Source organism: Dermochelys coriacea, chromosome 3, assembly GCF_009764565.3.
Source record: "Dermochelys coriacea isolate rDerCor1 chromosome 3, rDerCor1.pri.v4, whole genome shotgun sequence".
NCBI lineage: Eukaryota > Metazoa > Chordata > Testudines > Dermochelyidae > Dermochelys > Dermochelys coriacea.
Window position 1 is genome coordinate 122,817,144 of NC_050070.1, and position 21,092 is coordinate 122,838,235.

Here is a 21,092-nt window from a genome sequence, read left to right on the forward strand (position 1 = left end):
TTCCCTCTGCAGACTAGCATCATTTCGGTCTTTCCTAGGTTGAATTTGAGTCGGGTAGTGTTGATCCAAGAGCTGATCTCTTGAAAACAGTGGCTGTGGTAGCAAGAGTAGAGAATTAGATATACAGTTCAGTATTGGAAGCTAAGTCCATGATGTCTCTTTAGCTTTTCTAGTCTCATGTAGCTGTCAAAGAGAAGCAGAGATAGTAGGGATCCATGAGGGCCCTACAGCTGAGGGCCTTCAAGGAAGTTACCCGTCACCACTTTCTGGGTTCTGCTGAAAGGAATGATTGGAGCCATTGTAATGCTCTGTCACCTATTCCTGCTGTGCCATGTAAATGGGTTAGCAGTACCTTGTGATCCTCAGTTTTTAATACAGTAGAGGGTCCACTATTGTGAGTGGATGGGTCATTACACAAAAAGTAAAACTATTTCCCCATGTTTATTCCCCCCCCCCCCCCACAAACACCCCCCACTGTTCCTCAGACGTTCTTGTCAACTGCTGGAAATGGCCCACCTTGATTATCACTACAAAAGGATTTCTCCTACCCCCACCCCCCCGTGCTCTTCTGCTGGTAATAGCTCATCTTAAGTGATCACTCTCCTTACAGTATGTATGGTAACACGCATTGTTTCATGTTCTCTGTGTATATAAATCTCCCCACTGTATTTTCCACTGCATGCATCCGATGAAGTGAGTGTAACTCACGAAAGCTTATGCTCAAATAAATTTTAGACTCTAAGGTGCCACAAGTACTCCTTTTCTTTTTGCGAATACAGACTAACACGGCTGCTACTCTGAAACCTGTTGTTGTGAGTATGGAGATCTTGCCTGTATCCATGGTCATGTGGAGGTTGTCCATTAGTGCTGCTAGAGCTGTCTCTGCCATGCTCTCTGCGGCATCCAGGAATTGGCTGATGTCACATGTTGTAGAATGTTGGTGATTACTGCTTTCTCAATTACTTTTCCCAGAATAGGAGACTGGAGACAGGATGGTAGTTGGAGATGTCTCCTTGATTGAGTGATGGCTTTTTGAGGATTGGGCAGGTTATTGTCTCTTTCAAAGAGTTTGGTAAGTGTGTTTCACGGAAGGAGACGTATCCTTTACTAGTGGGCATAGTATTTCACTGCCCAGGAGGCACATGGATTTGTTTCACAGGTTCTAATATTCTTCATGGCTTCTTGAGTTTCTGCGAGTGTGACGGGACTGAAGTCTGTCATAGGAAGTGAGATGAATAATGCAGTCTGGTCAGCGTCCAAGATCTTAGTTGATTACTTGGTTTACTGTGCAGAATAGCTCTGTCTGCTGTGATTCTGCTGCATTGATGGCAGAAGAGTAGAAGATGCTTTCTGCCTCCTTTACTGCATTAGCGCAATTCTGTAAGAATTATTTGTGCTATTGGCGGATGTACATCCTGCAAGATATTCTGAGCCATGCTTCAATGGCTGCTATGCTTCAGCAGCCCTCTCTCTGTGCTCCAGGATAAACGTTGCTTCAGGTGGCTTTACAGCTTTATTGTTCCAACCTCTCTTCTCCTCACAGGGACAGAGTAGTGATTAGAAGATCTTTCAGTCCTGGAAACCTGGAACATCACATCACTCAGTCCTGCAGCCCTATTTCTCCCCTTCAACTCAACTCAGTAGTGGGCTTTCTGTGCTGAAGTTGGGACATACGATAATTCTCAGTGCTCCAGTTCTCACTAGCTCTTGTGAGGAAAGATGAGTAGTGGACATTTCTCTCAGGCCCTTTTTCCAAAACATGAGATTTCAGTTGTCAGAGTCCCTCCTGTCCCCTCCCTTTGCCTTAAAAAGAAAAGGAAAAAAAAGAAGAAGAAGAAGAAGAAGCCAGGAATATTTTCTGCTGCAGGGATTTACCTTGAGCTCCAATCCTTAGTCTGCTCATGACGCTTTTTCTTTTTCCTCTCTCAAACAAATTTGCTCATTTCCACCCTTCATTCTCTGACTCCTTTTTACAGACTCTAGGTAGGACAAGAAAAAATTCCAAGAGGACCATTGTAACACTTGGTCTCTGGTGGTGATTTAACAAGGATGATGATGAAACAATGTTCACTGCTTCATTATATCTCCTCGCAATTGTATGCAGATAGAAATAGTTTTAATATGCTTGATAAGGCTTTAATATGCTTGACAATATGCTTGATAAGAGGTAATAGTGTTTTAGAGCTTCTTTAATGCAAATTGTGTCACAAATTTGTCATGATCTCTGTATTTTTCTTGGCCTCAGAGGTATGTGTTTCTAATGTGGAAAATATTAGTGTCCTAGGTTTTCAGATGCAAACTGCTCAGAAATGCTGGATACAGAAGGCATAGTAACTTTATTTTGACAGGTTTCAGTGTAGCAGCCGTGTTAGTCTGTATTCGCAAAAAGAAAAGGAGTACTTGTGTTGGTCAACTTTATTTTGTATTTATGTTTGGGTCCTACATGAATGAGAATCTTTATAAGGAAATATTGAATAGCCTATTGTAATAGCCTAAAAGGACATGCTGCAGTTTTGCATAGGAGGCAGTAGTAGAAATTTATCCCTGGGATGTACAGGGCTGTCACAAACTTTGCATATTTTTTGTTACTCAGGCCACTTTTATCTTTTCATGAGTGTGCAGTTTGCAAGTTGCATAGTATATAATACTATTTTATTATTTATTTTTATTAGTATAGTGCTAGGGTTCCCGATCATAGTCTAGAACCTTGTTGTTCTAGATGCTGTACGAACACAGAACAAAAAAGAAGGTCCTTGCCTGAGGGGGCTTACAATCTATTTTTCTTTTCATACCAGATAATTGAGTATATTGCTGCCATTTCATAAAATTCCAGCATCTAAAAAAAATTAGTTAAACTTCGTTGCTTTTTACCGAAGGTCTCCAGAGAGTTTTGTACTTTTTTCCTTGAGATTTTTTTACATTGTTCTTTCAATGCTGCTTCTATACCGAGGTCTCTATTGTCCACTTTGTGTAATATTTTTGAAACTTCAAGAAGCTATTTACAACAGCAGTGTGTGGAATGCACATCTCGGTGACTGTTTTAGTAGATGGTTACTCTAGTTACGGTCTATAGTCTGCTATAGTACAGTCACCAGATCTGAATTTATTATTCTGCACCTAAAGTTTAACCAGTTGATCTCTGTTACTGTGATTGCTTCCAGGCTTTTGTGCCACTTCTGAGGAGATGTGCATTGCTACAGGTTGGCAAGCATTGGATGACAAAAACCTGATCTAATGTACATGCTAAATATTTATCTTGTTATAATTTCTGTTTTTGTGAAACACCATTTAAGTAAGACACTAGTTTTGCTCTTTAAATAGATTATACTCTCTCTCTCTCTCTCTCTCTCTCTATATATATATTTGTTATGTAAGATAAATATTGTCAGCTGCTTGTTTCTGTAGTGTTTTTCCTACCAACAAGAAAAAAACCTGTCACAGAAATTGTTAACTTAATATTTTGTTCAGAGACTTTCTTTTGCAGATTGAGTGAGTATGTGAAAACAGGAACAGTTTACTCAGCAGATCCTTACTCAGTTCCAATTGTAGGGCCACCTATGCTACCCTTTTTCAGCTATCCTAAGCAACCACAACTTAATCTTTGCCTAAATCCAAGGTAATTATCTGTTGGCCAAAGAACACACACAATGTAACAACAAAAAGGACTTGACTTGAGTATTTTAGAGGATAGAGAGGAAAAAACAGAACAGCAGCAAAAAACAGGCTCAGTGGAAGCTTAGCTGTATGGAGAGGTTAGTGACATGTTTTAATGAGGCTACAAAATTGAAGTATTAATCATTTGAACTGTGGAAAACAGAAGGTGAAGTTACAGCTGTTTTTAATCCTCGTGTAGTGCCTTCAGAGCAGTAGTATGTTGAACAGAAGACAGTTACGGAGTCAACGAATACAATGATTAAGGGAGGGAGAACTGTAGGAAATTAGTGTGAAAGTGAATATGTTGAACAAGGGCAAGGCCAGATATTGCACAGAATGCATTAGAAATTTTTTAAAATAAACAAAATCAAACAATAAGCCAACTAAGGAAATAAAGGGTGTGATAAAATGAACAGCTACTAAAGAGGCTAAATGTACTGGTGGCAGGCTTACAGAAAAAAATAGATGCCAAATATTACTTAGGAGGAAAGTAGGGAGTACATAGCTTTCACACCTCTTTCAATTTATACAGCACCTGCCTTCAGCTTTTATGGACAATGTTTCTCATCAATTTTACTCTAGAGAGTAGTTCAGATTTGGGGATTGGGATGCATAGATCAAAAGCATTGCTAAAGTTTCAGGAGGGTTTGAAAAAAAATGGGACTTTTCCCCTTTTTAATCTCACAATAAATAATCCATGATTTTTCCAGCAAATAAATAGTATATGATATCAAGGTATGTTCTAGCCACCAGTGCAGAACACATTATTTCTCAAAAGCTACATAAATCACAGAGATCTTTTGTGATTCCAAAGCCTTTTATCCATTCCAAAAAGCATCTTTTAGTCTACACAAAGACCTGAATTCCCTAATACCATCATAGATGAGTTATAGAATTTTCCACTGGCTTCATTAATGCCCCAAGTCTCAGCTTTCGTCATATAAAAGTTTTTACGATGCAGCTGCCACTCTTCTTCCAATGGAAATGGCCATTGGATTGCCCTAAATAGACATATGGTGCTTTAATCTAATTACCATTTAAAATTAAGAAAAGACTGTTTTATAAAAGGTGATTTTTAAAGCACCTTTACCATCCTCCATTAGATTGATGATCCACTTTGGTTCATCAGTCATGAATTTTCTTAGCAGGAAGTAACGGAAACGTGTAGTGTCTCACTGATACATTTTCAAGAGCCAGATCCCATGGTTTTCATATGGGCACTGGAACAAGAGCCCTGTGAGGCTAGTATTTTATTTTTTTAATGAGAATAAAGAAAATCTTTTGTAAAGATAAACTTTAAAAAGGAACATCCCTTCATTAAAATTTCCATTTAAACATGAGCTGGAAATAATTGGAGAGGAGAAGTGTAAGGGAGACGTACTGCATTTGCTATAATATCTAAATAAGGTTTTAACTTTACCATCAGTGTTTCTACCTGTATTTGTCCCCAAAAGTTTATGAAATCAAAACATTGAAAATATTTGACTTTTTTCAGTGATAATGAATTATAAAATTTTATGCTAGATCCCTTAACTTCTCAGGTTCTTGAAAGTATATATATAGAGAGGGATTGATATAACTGCACATTGCTGAATACTACAGTTGGCTGTCACTGGATAATTTGACTCCTGCAGGTATATCAGGGGCACCAAAAATTAACACCAAATGGTAACATCTAGTCTGTTTATAATTTATATACTTTTGAAAAATTATATATATGTACAGTACTGTAACATTTTCTTATACTGATACTTGAATCCTCCTTGTTGTTTTCTAGAAAATGTTTGATGGTCTTCACAAGCTGTGGAAACCTACAGTTTTTCCTAGCAAATAACAGTTGATCAGTTTAGATCACACCTTGATTTATGTTTGCCAGGGGTCATTTTATGAATCCGCAAGCTTCATGTTTAGCACCTTTGGCCTTCTTAAGTGTTAGATGTAAGAGAGCCATTCATTTTATAAACAGTACATTGGCCATATGTCAGTGTTCTGTTATAATGGTAACTGTTTCTTTTAAGCAGGAGTCTTGCTGTGAGAGTTTATCTGAAGGCTCTTGGGATTTGTCTAGGTTAGAGAAATGTGCGCCAGTGTAACTAAATTGATGCAGTTACACTGTTCAAATCCTTAAAGTAGGCACAATGCACGTGTGCATAGTGAGGCTTGCACTGGCACAACTAAGGGCTTGTCTTCGCTGCAGAATTAATTTGAGTTATGACTCGAGTGTTGCCCTTAACTTGAGCCCCATCCACACACACAGTCTTACATTGCTTTTAATTTGAGTTGGCTATCCCACGAGGGGAATATTGGCTACAGCTCAAGTTATCACAACTCTTTCACACTCTGAATAGGTCAGTCATTATTTTACTGTGTGGATCCTGCTGCAGGTGTACATGTGCCTCAGGTTTTTTTAGTAAGTGTCTGTCAGGATCACAGATGCTTTCTGTGCCACTTCATGCTCCTGTGCAAGGGCATAGCGGCCAGGACCCTCTGTCAGCATCTGACCGGTTACTCTATTCAGAGACCTTAAACTGGTTCTTTTCTATTCAAATTGGTGAAGAAGCCTTGTCTTCGCATTGTCAGCTAAGGATGTTTCTTAAAAGGGTGGGGGGAGAGAAATGATCAGACATATCACAAGAAGTATAGGCCATGATAGAAGACCTGCCTATTAAAGGAACATAGCTCTTTAACCAGAGGATAGACTAAGTGTGGCAATTTAGATGTAAACGTTCTACAGAAAGCCATACAAATACCAGCCCCAGTTCAACCAGCGAAGTTGAACCCCAGTCATGCGCAACCCCTGTCGTGCAGGAGTGTCCTATTCTGCTCCTAGCACAGACAGCCGGAGTGCCAATAAAGAAGCAAACCCAGGTACTCCAGGGGATTCCCCCTCCAGTCTGGCCACCCCAAGGCAACAGATTTGATGGGAGTGTAGAAAGTCATGCTGGAGCTGTTTTGAAGTCTGCTCCCTTCCCTTCAGGAACTGTTTTATCCCTTTCCATCTAGCCTGAGTTAGTGTCACAGTGGAAAAATGGGCATTAGACATCATGCCCAAGGCTACTATATACATTCTGTGCCCTCCTGCCTACCTACCCTCTTCCCCCCACTGTACTTAGGGGATCCTTCTCATGAGAGCCTCTTACAAACAAAAGTGGCCTCATTGCTTAGTCTAGAAGCTATAGAAGAGGAGGAGTAGAGGGCAAGAGACTTCCAGTACCAATATCACAAAGAAGAAAGTTGGTCTTCATCTTATCCTAGACTCATAGATTCATAGATACTAAGGTCAGAAGGGACCATTCTGATCATCTAGTCCGACCTCCTGCACAGCGCAGACCACAGAATCTCACCCACCCACTCCTACAAAAAACCTCACCTATGTCTGAGCTATTGAAGTCCTCAAATCATGGTTTAAAAACTTCAAGGAGCAGGGAAGCCTCCCTCAAGTGACCCGTGCCCCATGCTACAGAGGAAGGCAAAAAACCTCCAGGGCCTCTCCCATCTGCCCTGGAGGAAAATTCCTTCCCGACCCCAGATATGGCGATCAGCTAAACCCTGAGCATATGGGCAAGATTCACCAGCCAGATACTACAGAAAATTCTTTCCTGGGTAACTCAGATCCCATCCATCTAATATCCCATCACAGGGGATTAGTCCTATTTACCCTGAATATTTAAAGCTCAATTACTTACCAAAATCCCATTATCCTATCATACCATCTCCTCCATAAACTTATCGAGTAGAATCTTAAAACCAGATAGATCTTTTGCCCCCACTGCTTCCCTTCGAAGGCTAGTCCAAAACTTTACTCCTCTGATGGTTAGAAACTTTTGTCTAATTTCAAGTCTAAACTTCCTGGTGGCCAGTTTATACCCATTTGTTCTCGTGTCCACATTGGTGCTGAGCTGAAATAATTCCTCTCCCTCTCCTGTATTTATCCCTCTGATATATTTATAGAGAGCAATCATATCTCCCCTCAACCTTCTTTTAGTTAGGCTAAACAAGCCAAGCTCCTTAAGTCTCCTTTCATAAGACAAGTTTTCCATTCCTCGGATCATCCTAGTAGCCCTTCTCTGTACCTGCTCCAGTTTGAATTCATCCTTTTTAAACATGGAGACCAGAACTGCACACACTATTCTAGGTGAGGTCTCACCAGTGCCTTATATAACGGTACTAAAACCTCCTTATCCCTACTGGAAATGCCTCTCCTGATGCATCCCAAAACCGCATTAGCTTTTTTCACAGCCGTATCACATTGGCAGCTCATAGTCATCCTATGATCAACCAATACTCCAAGGTCTTTCTCCTCTTCCGTTACTTCTAATTGATGCGTCCCCAATTTATAACTAAAATTCTTGTTATTAATTCCTAAATGCATAACCTTACACTTCTCACTATTCAATTTCATCCTATTACTATTACTCCAGTTTACAAGGTCATCCAGATCCTCCTGTATAATATCCCGATCCTTTTCTGAATTGGCAATACCTCCCAGCTTTGTATCATCTGCAAACTTTATTAGCACACTCCCACTTTTTGTGCCAAGGTCAGTAATAAAAAGATTGGTCCCAAAACCGATCCCTGAGGAACTCCACTGGTAACCTCCCTCCAGCCTGACAGTTCTCCTTTCAGTAGGACCCGTTGCAGTCTCCCCTTTAACCAAATCCTTATCCACCTTTTGATGTTCATATTGATCCCCATCTTCTCCAATTTAACTAATAATTCCCCATGTGGCACGGTATCAAATGCCTTACTGAAATCTAGGTAAATTAGATCCACTGCATTTCCTTTATCTAAAAAATCTGTTACCTTTTCAAAAAAGGAGATTAGGTTGGTTTGGCACGATCTACCTTTTGTAAAACCATGTTGTATTTTGTCCCATTTACCATTGACTTCAATGTCCTTAACTAATTTCTCCTTCAAAATTTTTTCCAGGACCTTGCATACTACAGATGTCAAACTAACTGGCCTGTAGTTACCCGGATCGCTTTTTTTCCCTTTCTTAAAAATAGGAACTATATTAGCAATTCTCCAATCATTCGGTACTACTCCTGAGTTTACAGATTCATTAAAAATTCTTGCTAATGGGCTTGCAATTTCAGGTGCCAATTCCTTTAATATTCTTGGATGAAGATTATCTGGGCCCCCCGATTTAGTCCCATTAAGCTGTTTCAGTTTTGCTTCTACCTCAGATATGGTAATATCTACCTCCATATCCTCATTCCCATCTCTCATGCTACCATTATCCCTAAGATCCTCTTTAGCCTTATTTAAGACTGAGGCAAAGTATTTGTTTAGATATTGGGCCATGCCTAGATTATCTTTAACCTCCACTCCATCCTCAGTGTTTAGCGGCCCCACTTCTTCTTTCTTAGTTCTCTTCTTATTTATATGGCTATAGAACCTTTTACTATTGGTTTTAATTCCCTTTGCAAGGTCCAACTCTACTCGACTTTTGGCCTCTCTCACTTTATCCCTACATGTTCTGACCTCAATTAGGTAGCTTTCCTTGCTGATCCCTCCCATCTTCCACTCCCTGTATGCTTTCTGCTTCTTCTTAATCACCTCTCTAAGATGCTTGCTCATCCAGCTTGGTCTACAACTCCTTCCTATAAATTTTTTCCACTTTCTTGGGATACAGGCTTCCGATAGCTTCTGCAGCTTTGATTTAAAGTAATCCCAGGCCTCCTCTACCTTTAGATCCATAAGTCCTTCAGTCCAATCCACTTCCCTAACTAATTTCCTTAATTTTTGAAAGTCAGCCCTTTTGAAATCAAAAACCCTAGTTGCAGATTTATTTTTGTTAATCCTTCCATTTAGTTTGAACTGAATTAGCTCATGATAACTTGAACTAAGATTGTCCCCTACAACCATTTCTTCTATGAGGTCTGCGCTACTCACCAAAATGAAATCTAAAATGGCATCCCCTCTAGTCGGTTCAGCAACTACTTGATGAAGGAATCCATCAGCTATTGCATCTAGGAAAATCTGAGCCCTATTATTATTACTAGCACTGGTCCTCCAGTCTATATCTGGGAAGTTAGTCTCCCATGATCACGCAGTTTCCATTAGTATTTGCTTTATTAAAGACATTAAAAAGGGCTCTGTCCATATCCAAATTAGATCCTGGAGGTCTATAGCACACCCCAAGCACTATCGTAGGAGAGGCTTTACTAGTTATCTTCCCCAATGTAATTTTTGCCCAGGCGGACTCTGTGTTATCCATTGCATCACTTCTTATTTCTTTACATTCTACCTCATCATTGATATACAATGCTGCTACACCCCCTTTACCTTTGTTTCTGTCTTTCCTAAAGAGCACATACCCTTCAATAACTGTAGTTCAGTCATGACTACTATTCCACCGTGTTTCTGTTATCCCTATAATATCTGGTTTCACTTCCTGCACCAGTAGCTCTAGTTCCTCCATTTTGTTACCTAGGCTCCTCGCATTGATGTACAAACATCTTAATTTTTGCTGTTTGGCCTCGCTCACATTTTGTACCCTATTAGGCACAGTCATTCTACAGCCAATATAACCTATTAGACTAGTATCCACACTGCCCTCGCTCCTTATATACATTCTCCTACCCACGGCTGTATCCTTTCTTACTTCGTCGTCTTCCCTCTCAATGCTAAAATCTGGCGTGGAGATTACCTGGACATTTCCCAACCATCTCCCCCAAATTCCTAGTTTAAAGCTCTCTTAATCAGTTGTGCCAGCCTTGATCCTAGAAGTCTATTTCCTTCCCTACTCAGATGAAGTCCATCCCGAGAGAACTGTCCTCTGTCTGTGAATGCCTCCCAGTGGTCATACATCCCAAAGCCCTCCTTATAGCACCATTGCCTAAGCCATCTGTTGACAGTCATAATCTTGTCACACCTTTGTGCTCTTCTCTAGGAACAGGAAGGATCCCACTAAAGATCACCTGAGCCTCAATTTCCTTAAGCGTCTTCCCCAGCCTAGCACAGTCTCCCTTAATACTTTCCAGCGAGAATCTAGCCGTATAATTTGTTCCCACATGAAGGATAATTAGGGGATTCTTTCCTGCTCCCTTTAGGATCCTTTTCAACCTCAGGTCTACATCCCGTATCTTAGCTCCCGGAAGACAGCACACCCTTCTATTCTCTGGATCAGCTCTAGTTACAGGCCTGTCTATTCTTCTCAGTAAAGAGTCCTCTATCACATAGACCTGCCTTTTCCTGGTGACAGTGCTATTCTCCAGTCTCTCCCCTGTTCCCTCTGGCTGCAAGTTCTTTCCATTCCTATTTTCCCTTATAATCCTCTTCAACCCATCCTGTATCCTCCTGGGGCTCATATTTGGTGTAGTCTCCCTTGACTCTTCCCCTTTTCCTATAGGACTAGCCTCTCTTCTCTTCTTCCTTGCCCTTCCACCTTCAGTGATTACCTGCTGAGCCCCTTCTTCATTTTCCAACTCTGCAACCCTGTTCCTAAGCTCTATTTCTCCTTCACTAGCCCGTCTTTTCCTCTGCCTGGTCCTTTTAGTCACATGCTTCCACTGACACTTTCCTCGCCCAGTCTCCCCTCAGAAATCCCCAGCCCTGCTTCCATCTGTGAGTCTGAGCTTTTCCCTTCAGATACCTCATATCTTGGCTCTATCATCTGCTCAAACCCCTTCCTAAACTCAACAAGACTTTCCACCTGCATCTCCAAACCTCGGATCTTTTCCTCCATCAGCTCTATCAGACCACATTTCATGCAGACAAAACTCTTACCAGGTCCCCCCTCCAGGATCATGTACATACCACAGCTTCCACATCCAGTCATCCTCAATGTGTCTTCCACCGCATGAGTCACTCCCACAGCTGCCTCCGTATCTGTCATCGCCTTCCCACCTAAGTCCTGTTAATCTGTTAGACCTGAGGAGACTGAACAAATATATATTCAAATTTAGGATATTCAAATTCAGGCAACACTTATCTGCATCCCATTTCTCCAGCTCAAGACTGGTTCGCAGTTTTTGTCTTACAGGATACGTACTTTAGTGTAACGATCTGTCTCACCCACAAGAAGGTCCTAAGATTCACAGTGCGGGCCTAACCATTACCAGTACAAAGTACTGCCATTCAGATCCTCTGTGGTGTGAAGAATCTTCACAAAGTGCCTAGCAATAGTAGTAACACACCTAGGAAGAAAGGTTGTTCATGTCTACCCTTACCAGAGATTGCAACAAGCCTAGAATGCGCCTTTTCTCTCTTCTCTCAGCTAGGCCTGTGAGTGAGCTATGAAAAATCATCTCTTAGCCTATCACAAAATGAAAGAGTTCATAGGACCCCTGATTAACTCCAGTTCAGCAAGGGAATACCTTCCTGAAGACAGGTTCCTGTCAATGCTATTGCTAGTGTTGGGGTAGAATCAAATCTCACTATGCCACTATGGATGTGTCTGGGTCTGCTAGGCCACATGTTGGCATGCATATATGTGATGCCAATTGCCAGACTTCACCTGTGCCTGCTCCAACTCTGGCTTAGGGCAGACTGTTTCCCACCAAACCACCAGATGGACAAGGAGCTTGTGGTTGCACCTTGCATCATCACAGAACTGAGATGGTAAATGTAACTCAGAAATATGCATGGAAGATGTACTATTCTCTGTTCCCTACCTGACAATAATTAATTATGAACACATCAAGCACATGTTGGGAATCCCACCTGGATCATCTGCAAACTCAAGGGACCTGATTCCCAGAAAACATGGGACTCTTGGAGCTTAGCTGTGGCTATCCGCTAATCAAACAACATGCACAAACCTCTTAGGACACCAAAAATCCAATCTTGTTGTTAAAAAAGATTAATTTTATTACAAAACAAATAGGAAAAATACATCTGGAATTTAGGCTTTTTGCTAGATCTTAAAAGAAACTATTACAAAAATTAAGCACCCAAAATAGCTTTTTTGGGGGGTTCAGCTTAAAGGTTACAAGCAAACAAAAGCATCTGGCCCGTGCACAGGAATAGGGTTCATATTCACACAAACTTTAGTTAAAATCTTACCCTGGTGGAGTGCGTGGAATGTGATGGGGGGAAAAATACTTCAGATCCTTGGAGTGAGGATATAATCACTTTTTTATTTTTTCTGGGACTCCTATTTTATCATACACAGTTTTAAATGCAGTGAAATCAACATGTTGAATGCCTTTTCCTCTCATGGAACAATTACTAGTTCATTTCTTTAAACATCTTTTATTTTTTCATGGCAATCCTCATTGAAGTGTAAGTATATTTTGCATCCACATTATTGCTTCACATCTGACCCTGTCATGGTAGAAGAGAGCATTGTTCCACTCTTTCTCGTTAATCTGACAGATGGTGATTTAAAAAAACTTTTTTTTTTTGCTTTCAGACGCATATAAAGAAAGCACTTGCTCTCCTATCTGTTTCTATTAGGTCACAGTCAGATTTTGAGGTACGTTCAAAACAGTTGAATTTTTGGAAGTAGGAAAATACCTGTATGTTTTCCTAGCAATTGTAGGAGTCTCTTTACATATAATGTAGATTGTGGAAATCAGTGTCCTACTACGTGAAACTCTTTTCTGTTCTAGAGTAAAATTTACTTTTATTTTTTTTTCCCTTGCAGCCTCCCCTCCCTTGTTAGATGAGGGGGCATTTGGCACCCAATCCGCTAAACACTTACACACTTGAATTACTTTACCCCCATGAGTAGTCCTATTGAGCTGATAAATTATAACTTTTTCATTATATTGCTTTCTTGAATATACTATAATGCCTTGTGACAAATGAAATTTTTGCACATTTTATCAAATGGACTGTGTACCAAACAGTGAAATTGCTGTTTCAAATTTATTGATAGTGTAAAAATGAAACTTTAGTTAGTAATCACGTTATATATAACTGTAAATGATATCTTATAGATTCGTGTTTTGATTGAAGCACACAAGTATCACATTGTTATAATTAAGTTGGAGATATTGTTTAGGCTAGTCCAAATCCAACAGTAATTGTATAGTGAGTGATGGCATTGCTGCAGTAAACATTTGGATGAAGTTATTGTAGATGTAGAGCCATGGTGGAGCAAATTTTAAATAATGATTAAATAACTTTTTTAAAAAGTTGATATAAATAAGATTGGGGCTTAAATTATTTGATAATTTGTGCTATTGCAATTGTAGATGTGTAATGAACTAGACTATTCTATAAACAAACCTAGTATTTCAGTGCGACTACTTGTAGGATGTTTTATTGGAATTTTACAAAATTGCTGTAGACAAAAACGAAAATGTTAAACTATAGCCCTAATGCTGCACTTAAACAGGTAAGTAAGCTTACTCGCATGAATAATTCCATTGACTTCTTTGGGATTATTTGTGTTTAAAGGTAAGCATGTGCGTAAATGTTTGCATTTTCAAAGGCTAAACATATAATTAAACTTTTCTTAGTGGCATATACTTCTTGTCACTTCAAAACCAAATAGCTTCTGTATTAACAATGACATGTTGTTTAGATTTTTTTTTTTAAGTAGGTTAGCAAAATTATTTTGAACTTTTTTAATACACAAAGGAAAAAAATTCAAAAATAGCCGGAAGTTAGCCTCCTTAGCATATTTTTAGGCACTGAAGGGTGGGATTTTTCAAAAGCACTAAATGATTTAGGTGCATGAATCCTACTGATTTCAAACTGCCGATTCTGATGGAAGGATATAGATTGTAGGGACATAGCCTGATTGAAGCTTTCTTGACTTGTGATTGTTCAATATATCAGAATGTAGTGTAAGTTACAGATATAGCGTTGTCTGTTTGCAAATGGATTTAATGGTTTGAGTTTGTGGTGGTTTTGCAGTAATGGTTTAAAAGAAGCCCTGAATTGGTCTTTTTCAGCATAGATGATCATTTTAAGTATGAAATTTGTTAGTAGAAAAAAATCTCTATGTAAAATCCTTCTAATAATTAGGATTCTAATAAAGAAGTATAAAACATCCACTTCAGAAATTTAAGACTATAAAATGGGAAGAAAGTAAAGAACTAGCAATGTTACTAAAATATATATTTAAATAAAAATCATTTATATTTTAAAAACATTTAATTTTTTATCATTTTTGTCTACCTTGTGTAGGACTTGATTTTAAAAAGCAGTCTCTTTTTTTGCATCTGCAAATAGTTGTGCCCTTAAGTATTAGTGATTTGTCATTTTAACTAACAAACTTGCTGGTGCAGAGTAGGCACATTGACATCTATTTGTGCCAAAATAGTCTGCACTGAGGCTGAGCTAAAAATCAGGCACTTAATTGTTTGTTATAGGTGTATTCAAACTTCCACAAGATTGATGTCTCCTCTCTTTAAAATATCTCTTGATTTCACCTTCATCTTTAGATTGCTTTATGATTTATGCAGTATTGAGAGTCTATCATCATATGAAAATGATCTGATCTGTTGACTTTTTCATGTTTTTAATTGTCTGTTTGCTAGCCATGTGATTCAGTGTTAGGAGTGATGCTTATTTTCAAACCTATTTCTGCAGAATTTGCATGCTGATGTTGAAATAAATGGCCTTATTTCTGTTTTTATAATAGAACATATACATGAAAGCATATTAATATTGTCATTATGATAGTACTCAAAGTTCCCAGTTATAAGAGAAATAGCATGTTGCTAGCTGTATACAATATAAGAGACAATCATTGCCTCAAACTGCTCATTTTAAAGGCAAAACATAGAGGGGTCGGGGGATATGGATAAAACAGTGAAGCCCAGTGATCAGAGTGATGTTAGGCATATAACAACAATTATAGCCAACTAAGATATATTCAAAGAAAGTTTTAAGGTTGCAAAGTCAAGTCTCAGAATTTAGGTATTGACAAAATTAAGGTTCCCTATGCAACCTTCATTTGGCCTCCTTATGTGTATAAACTGATGATCTTATTATGTGCTCACTTAGTGTTTTGTTTTCTACAGGACCCTTGCATCATTCAGTGAATAGATAGTTATTCAATTTCTATTAATCTTCAGAAACCTATCATGAGAAATTTCAACCTGAACACTTAATATGTATATTTTTTATACCTTTTAAAGACGAGTTTACAAGTTTTTGGTAGATTAAGGTAATAGTATTGATGTGATATACTTCTATTTCTGTAAGGCATTTGCATTGGTACCGCATCATAAAACAAAACAAAACTGGAAAGATAAAATTAACATGGCACAGATTAAATGGATTAAAAGTGTTTCTAGTGGGCATCTTTTCTTGGCCCTACACTATTTAACATTTAAAATAATAACCTGGAAGAAAACATGAGATCATCACTGATAAAGTTAGCAGATGACACAAAAATTGTGGGAGTTGTAAATAATGAAGGCAGGTCACTGATTCAGAGGGATCTGGATGATTTGGTAAATTGGGTTTTAATGTGGCTAAAAGTATACATCTAGGAACAAAGAATGTAGGGCGTACATACATGAAGGGTGACTCTATCTTGGGAAGCAGTGACTCTGAAAATGATTGGGGTGGAGGAGATGGATAATCAGCTGAACATGAACTCTGTTCTATAGATATTGATCTCAAAGGCACAAAGAGTAAAAGGTGTTTATAAATTCTCTCACTGTCCCAACACTAAACGGTGATAGATAGGTTTGGGGTTATTTTTAAAAAGAGCCCTTCGTTACTTGGGAGACACCCAAAAACATTCATACAAATTGAAAGTTTATTAGTTAAACACAAGAAATTAAAATAAGCATTTGTATTGAAACTGTGGTTGAGTGATTGTGCAAAATGGACAGCAAGACTCTATCAGAGTCTCTTTCCTTTTGGAGTCAAAATACCATTCTCATTTTCTGAACAACCTTTCTTTATTGAGAAGGAGGAGGTTAATTTTGCTCTCTCTCCTGATGAGAAGGGCATTCACTTATCCTGTTCATAAATGGACAGATGCAAGTTGGACGAGAGACAGGATAGAAAAGATGGGTAAAATATGGCTTTGGGTGATGTGTTTTGGAACATTGCACTACTGGGTAGTTATGAGTGGATGATTTGGCTGGCAAGTAAACCATGACACCTGCTGCTTGAACTTTGGTTAATTACGAACTAGTCAGGGCTGTCATCTGGTTGGAGCTTACTCTTTAGACAAGGCAGGTTTGGATGATAGCAGTATAGGTGACTTCAGGATTCGATGAAAAGCCAAGAGAGCGAGACAGGATAGAAAGAAAGGAAAAGTGGAGCAGAAAATAAAACAAGGGAAAGGAAATGCAATACAGGATATCGTGTGCCTTTGCTGTGCTGCTAATTAGCACCATTGGTGGGCTAAGGACTGGATGTCATGATAATGTGATGACTTTCAGTGCTCCCAGGTGAAAACAAAGTTCCTTAAACAGGAGCAAGACAGTCCTTCTCAGAAAGAAAGTCCTTTAGATTAGTCAAGATGAGCGAGAAGAGTTGTAGTGCTGGCAGGTATGGGGATGAGCTAGGGGAAGATGAGATAAGGTGAGCTGGGATGCAAGTTGGGACAGGAGATGAGAGAGAGAGAGAGAGAGAGCTGAACTGAATGGATCTCTTTTCAAAGTCTCTCTTTAAGAAACCCCAAAAGGGAAAAAGTGGGCAGTATATTTCAACCCCCCCTCCATTATTTTCTCCACCAACTAGGAGTAATATCTATCACACCAATTTTGGTCTATTAACTTCTGGTTCCACATCTTCTGTTTTTTACCAAGCATGATTTGAACAGTCCTTAGATTATATCCATTGGGCCTTTTTGGTTTAGACTAGTGGTTCTCAAACTTTTTGGTTTTGCGGACCACTTGAAAATTGATGAGGGTCTTGGGGGACCACTTAATGATCTTTTCAAATGTTGTTTGTACCATTAGCTAACTATTGTAAAGAACTTTGGAGAAAAGTGCTCTATAAAAAAACCTGTACTAATAATAAATGTTTTTTGTTCTACAAATAAAAGCACACAACTCATATTTTAATATCAGTAGTCTTACCTTTCTAATGCGATGGATGTGCCCTCTCTCCCCTGCCACGGCAGCCCCTGAGCTGGGGCTGGGAAGCAGGGGGGTCTCTCCCTGGCAGCTGCAGCCCTCGAGCTGAGGCTGGGAAGGAGGAGGGTCTCTCCCCGGCAGCCGCAGCCCTGGACCTGGGGAAAGTTGCCTCTCTCTCTGGCCACTGCAGCCCTGCAAGTCCCCAATTCCCCCCACCCCTTCTTCTCACCCCACTACCCCTACCACCTATTCCCCCAAGGCCACCACCTCACCTTACATGTGCATCTTCTCCAGGGTCCAGGCGCCTAATTAGTGGAGTCATGCCTGCGTGGCTCCACTAATTAGGTGGGGGTCCCTTCATTCTCTTGTGTGCGGCTGCCCAGGCACGCATCTCAGGAGTAACTATCCGCGGACCCCCTGAATGGAGCTCACAGATTGCTGGTGGTCCGCGGACCCCAGTTTGAGAACCTCTGTTTTAGCTTAATCCAACACTTGTGCCTGGTTCTCTTGCGCTTGTTACTACATTCAGCATCGTAAACAACTTGACCTATTTTTCCTTGTTATTGTAACATCTTATGAACATTCACGTATTTTTTTTTACATTTGAGCTCACAATAAGGATACGCGTTGTAGGCCCAGTAGTCACAACAACTCACAAGACAACACTGTGGCCAAAAGGGCTAATGAATCCTTGGGATGCCTAAACAGATATCTTGAGTAAGTGTAGAAAGGTTATTTTACCTCTGTATTTGGCACAGGTGAGACCTCTTCTGGAATACTGTGTCTGGTAGTGGTGCCCACAATTCAAGAAGGGTGTTGATAAGTTGGAGAGGGTTCAGAGAAGAGTCACAACAACGACAGAAGGATTAGAAAACATGTCTTACAGTGATAGACGCAAGGAGGAGCTCAATCTATTTAGCTTAACAGTGAGAAAATTAAGGGGTGTTTTGAGTAGTTTGTAAGTACCTGTGTGGGGAACAGATATTTAATAATGGGCTTTTCAGTCTAGCAGAGAAAGGCATAACATGGTTCAATGGGCATAATTCAGAAGCTAGGCAAATTCAGACTGGAAATAAGGTGTGAATTTTTAAAGGTGAAAATAATTAACCAGTGGAACAGCTTACCAACAGTTGTGTGGGATTCTCCATCAGTGATAATTTTTAAATCAAGATTGGAAATTTTTCTAGAAGCTATGCTCTAGGAATTATGTTGGGAAGGTTCTATGGCCCGCTTTGTACAGCAGGTCAGACTAGATGATCACAGTGGTTCCTTTTGGCCTTTGGATCTATGAAATTTGGCAAAATTAAAGCAACTGAAAGTGGGGTATTTTAATAATCAAAAGTGTCAGGAATCATTAACTACAGAAGTGTTACTTGTTTCACCTATTGTAATATTTATATTATGGAAGACCCCAATTGGGATTGGGACCACATTGTGCTGTGCTCTAGACAAACGTGGGCCATGATGCAGCAAACATGCATGTTTAATTTACTCCCATAAGTAGTTCCATTGAAATCAATAGGGCTGCTCATAGAGGTAAAGCTAAGCATATGTCTAAATTTACATGGTTGGGGTTAGAGAAAAGACAACTCCTTCTGTGAAGAGCTTGTGCTTGTCATCTTAGTTCATTTTAATGTGTTTGTGTGTGTGTGTGTGTGTGTGTGTGTATATGTATAATATATGTATGCATGTAATACTTCAAAAGAGCTGGGAAGATGTGTATAATATATGAAGCTATCCCTAAAAATCAAGGTAGACTTAAACAAACAAATCTGGTAACAAGCAAAATAAAACCTCCTATGAAGAGGTAACTATTTTCATGCTACAAGGAGGAAACAAGAGATTGGGCCAAGAAGAAACTTATTTTATATTGAAATTGATGGAATAGGCACTGAACTTCTCTCTCCCTGATGTGTGAGTACTGGACAGAGTGGAGTGCTTCCCTTGATGGACTTAGGCAATGCCTCTGAGAGGTAGTGGAGTATCAAAATGTAGTGGAGGACTGGAGTTGGCCAATGACCAATTTAACTGTGGTAGTGTTCAGTAGTTCAGTATGTTTTTTGAGCCTTGCTTAAAATCATCCATCCCTTATTTGATTTTTGGTTTCCAACAATTTTTTCTTACGCATATTTTTTTAAAATGCCTAGTTCGCTTACCTGTATGGTAGACCTATATGGTAACGTTTGTTACTTCCAGTAAAAGTTTTCTTATTGACATGTATGATAAGTACTACATATACACTGCACAAGGATGGTAACAAAACTGCATTAGTGGAAGGTGAAAGGAAACTTGCTGTGTTTACCAGCAAGTTTGCTGGTAAAAAGAGTTGTTACATGGGAGCGGCAGGAAAGTACAGAGATGGGGAGGTGACATATTAATGGGTGAGCTCTCTAAAGTAATTAGCTAATTTTTTTAACTCCATATTCTGACTTACTTTTCCCTTGTTCAGACAAGAGTGCAAGTCAGAGGATGTTGCTTGCAAGATTTCTGAATCTGAACCTGAGGAATTATCAGATGAAGCCAGTGCTGACATTTTCTATGGGACCTCTCCTCCTAGCACGCCCCGACAGATGAAACGTATGTCGTCAAAGCACCAGAAAAATAACCTTGGGAAACCTACTAGCCGCTCCACTTTGAAAGGTGTGTGACTTTTTTTTAAAAAAAAAAAATCTATAATTTAAAAGTAGTAGTACTATATGATATTTTTTTGTAACCATTCAGTAATCTATGAACTTTCATAGGTCCTTTTTATAGAGAAATATAGATTTGTAGTAATTCCCCCTTTCTTTTTAATGTACACTGGGCAATAAATCATAGCAGCCATTGTATATTCCCAATTGCAGTTCAGTTTCAGACAGACCTGTTTACCTTCTGGTGGTCAGCAATCTAAAAAGCAGTTTTTGTAAATTGTACAGACCATTTAGTTTTGTTACAGACCATTTAGTTTTATTAATTTTTTATTCTATTAACAAACTATAGATACTGGGTAACCACACTAGTAAATGTACAGACAGGTACATCCATTGTTACAAAATGAATAGGAAAATACACTAGGAAGCCAGCAAGCATTTTGAGCAAAATTATTCAACTTATTATACAGTTTCAGTGAATGATGGACAGCATTTTTTCTGTGCAAGATATAATGCAATTTCAGGCAGAGACTAACAACCAGTTTCTTTGCTATTTGTTGTTCTATTAGGTTCCCCCCACCCCTTTTACTGTAAACCAATTTTACAAGTAGACTTGGTGTTTGGACATATTTGCCGGAAGGGTATTGCACAGAGAAACATGGGTTCAGAATCATGGAAGTTCCCTTGGTATGGACTACATGAGAATAGTTGATTATTAGGAAATGCTGGTGACTTTTGACCAAGTTTTCTCAGTGAACCTAACAGTTCTCTTCTTACCTGTGTGCATAGAGCTATCTGCTTCCTGGGAGCTCTCTAGACCTGGGTTCTAGACTTGCTGGTCCTTAAACTGGCTTGCAGGATCTCA

At 39.3% G+C, this 21,092-nt stretch overlaps 1 protein-coding gene across 11 annotated transcripts in view; it reads left to right on the plus strand.

Moving 5' to 3' along the window:
- Nucleotides 1–21,092, plus strand: part of MAP3K4 (mitogen-activated protein kinase kinase kinase 4) — a 150,463-nt gene that overhangs the window by 17,046 nt on the left and 112,325 nt on the right. For 10 of the 11 annotated variants that reach the window (XM_038395736.2, XM_038395734.2, XM_038395738.2 and 7 more), the window contains one exon: nucleotides 20,047–20,237. In XM_038395736.2, coding sequence (XP_038251664.2) covers nucleotides 20,047–20,237 — 191 coding nt within the window. Of the gene's footprint in view, nucleotides 1–2,034; nucleotides 2,097–20,046; nucleotides 20,238–21,092 lie in introns of those variants that run through there. The other variant, XM_043511247.1, reaches the window with a different exon arrangement.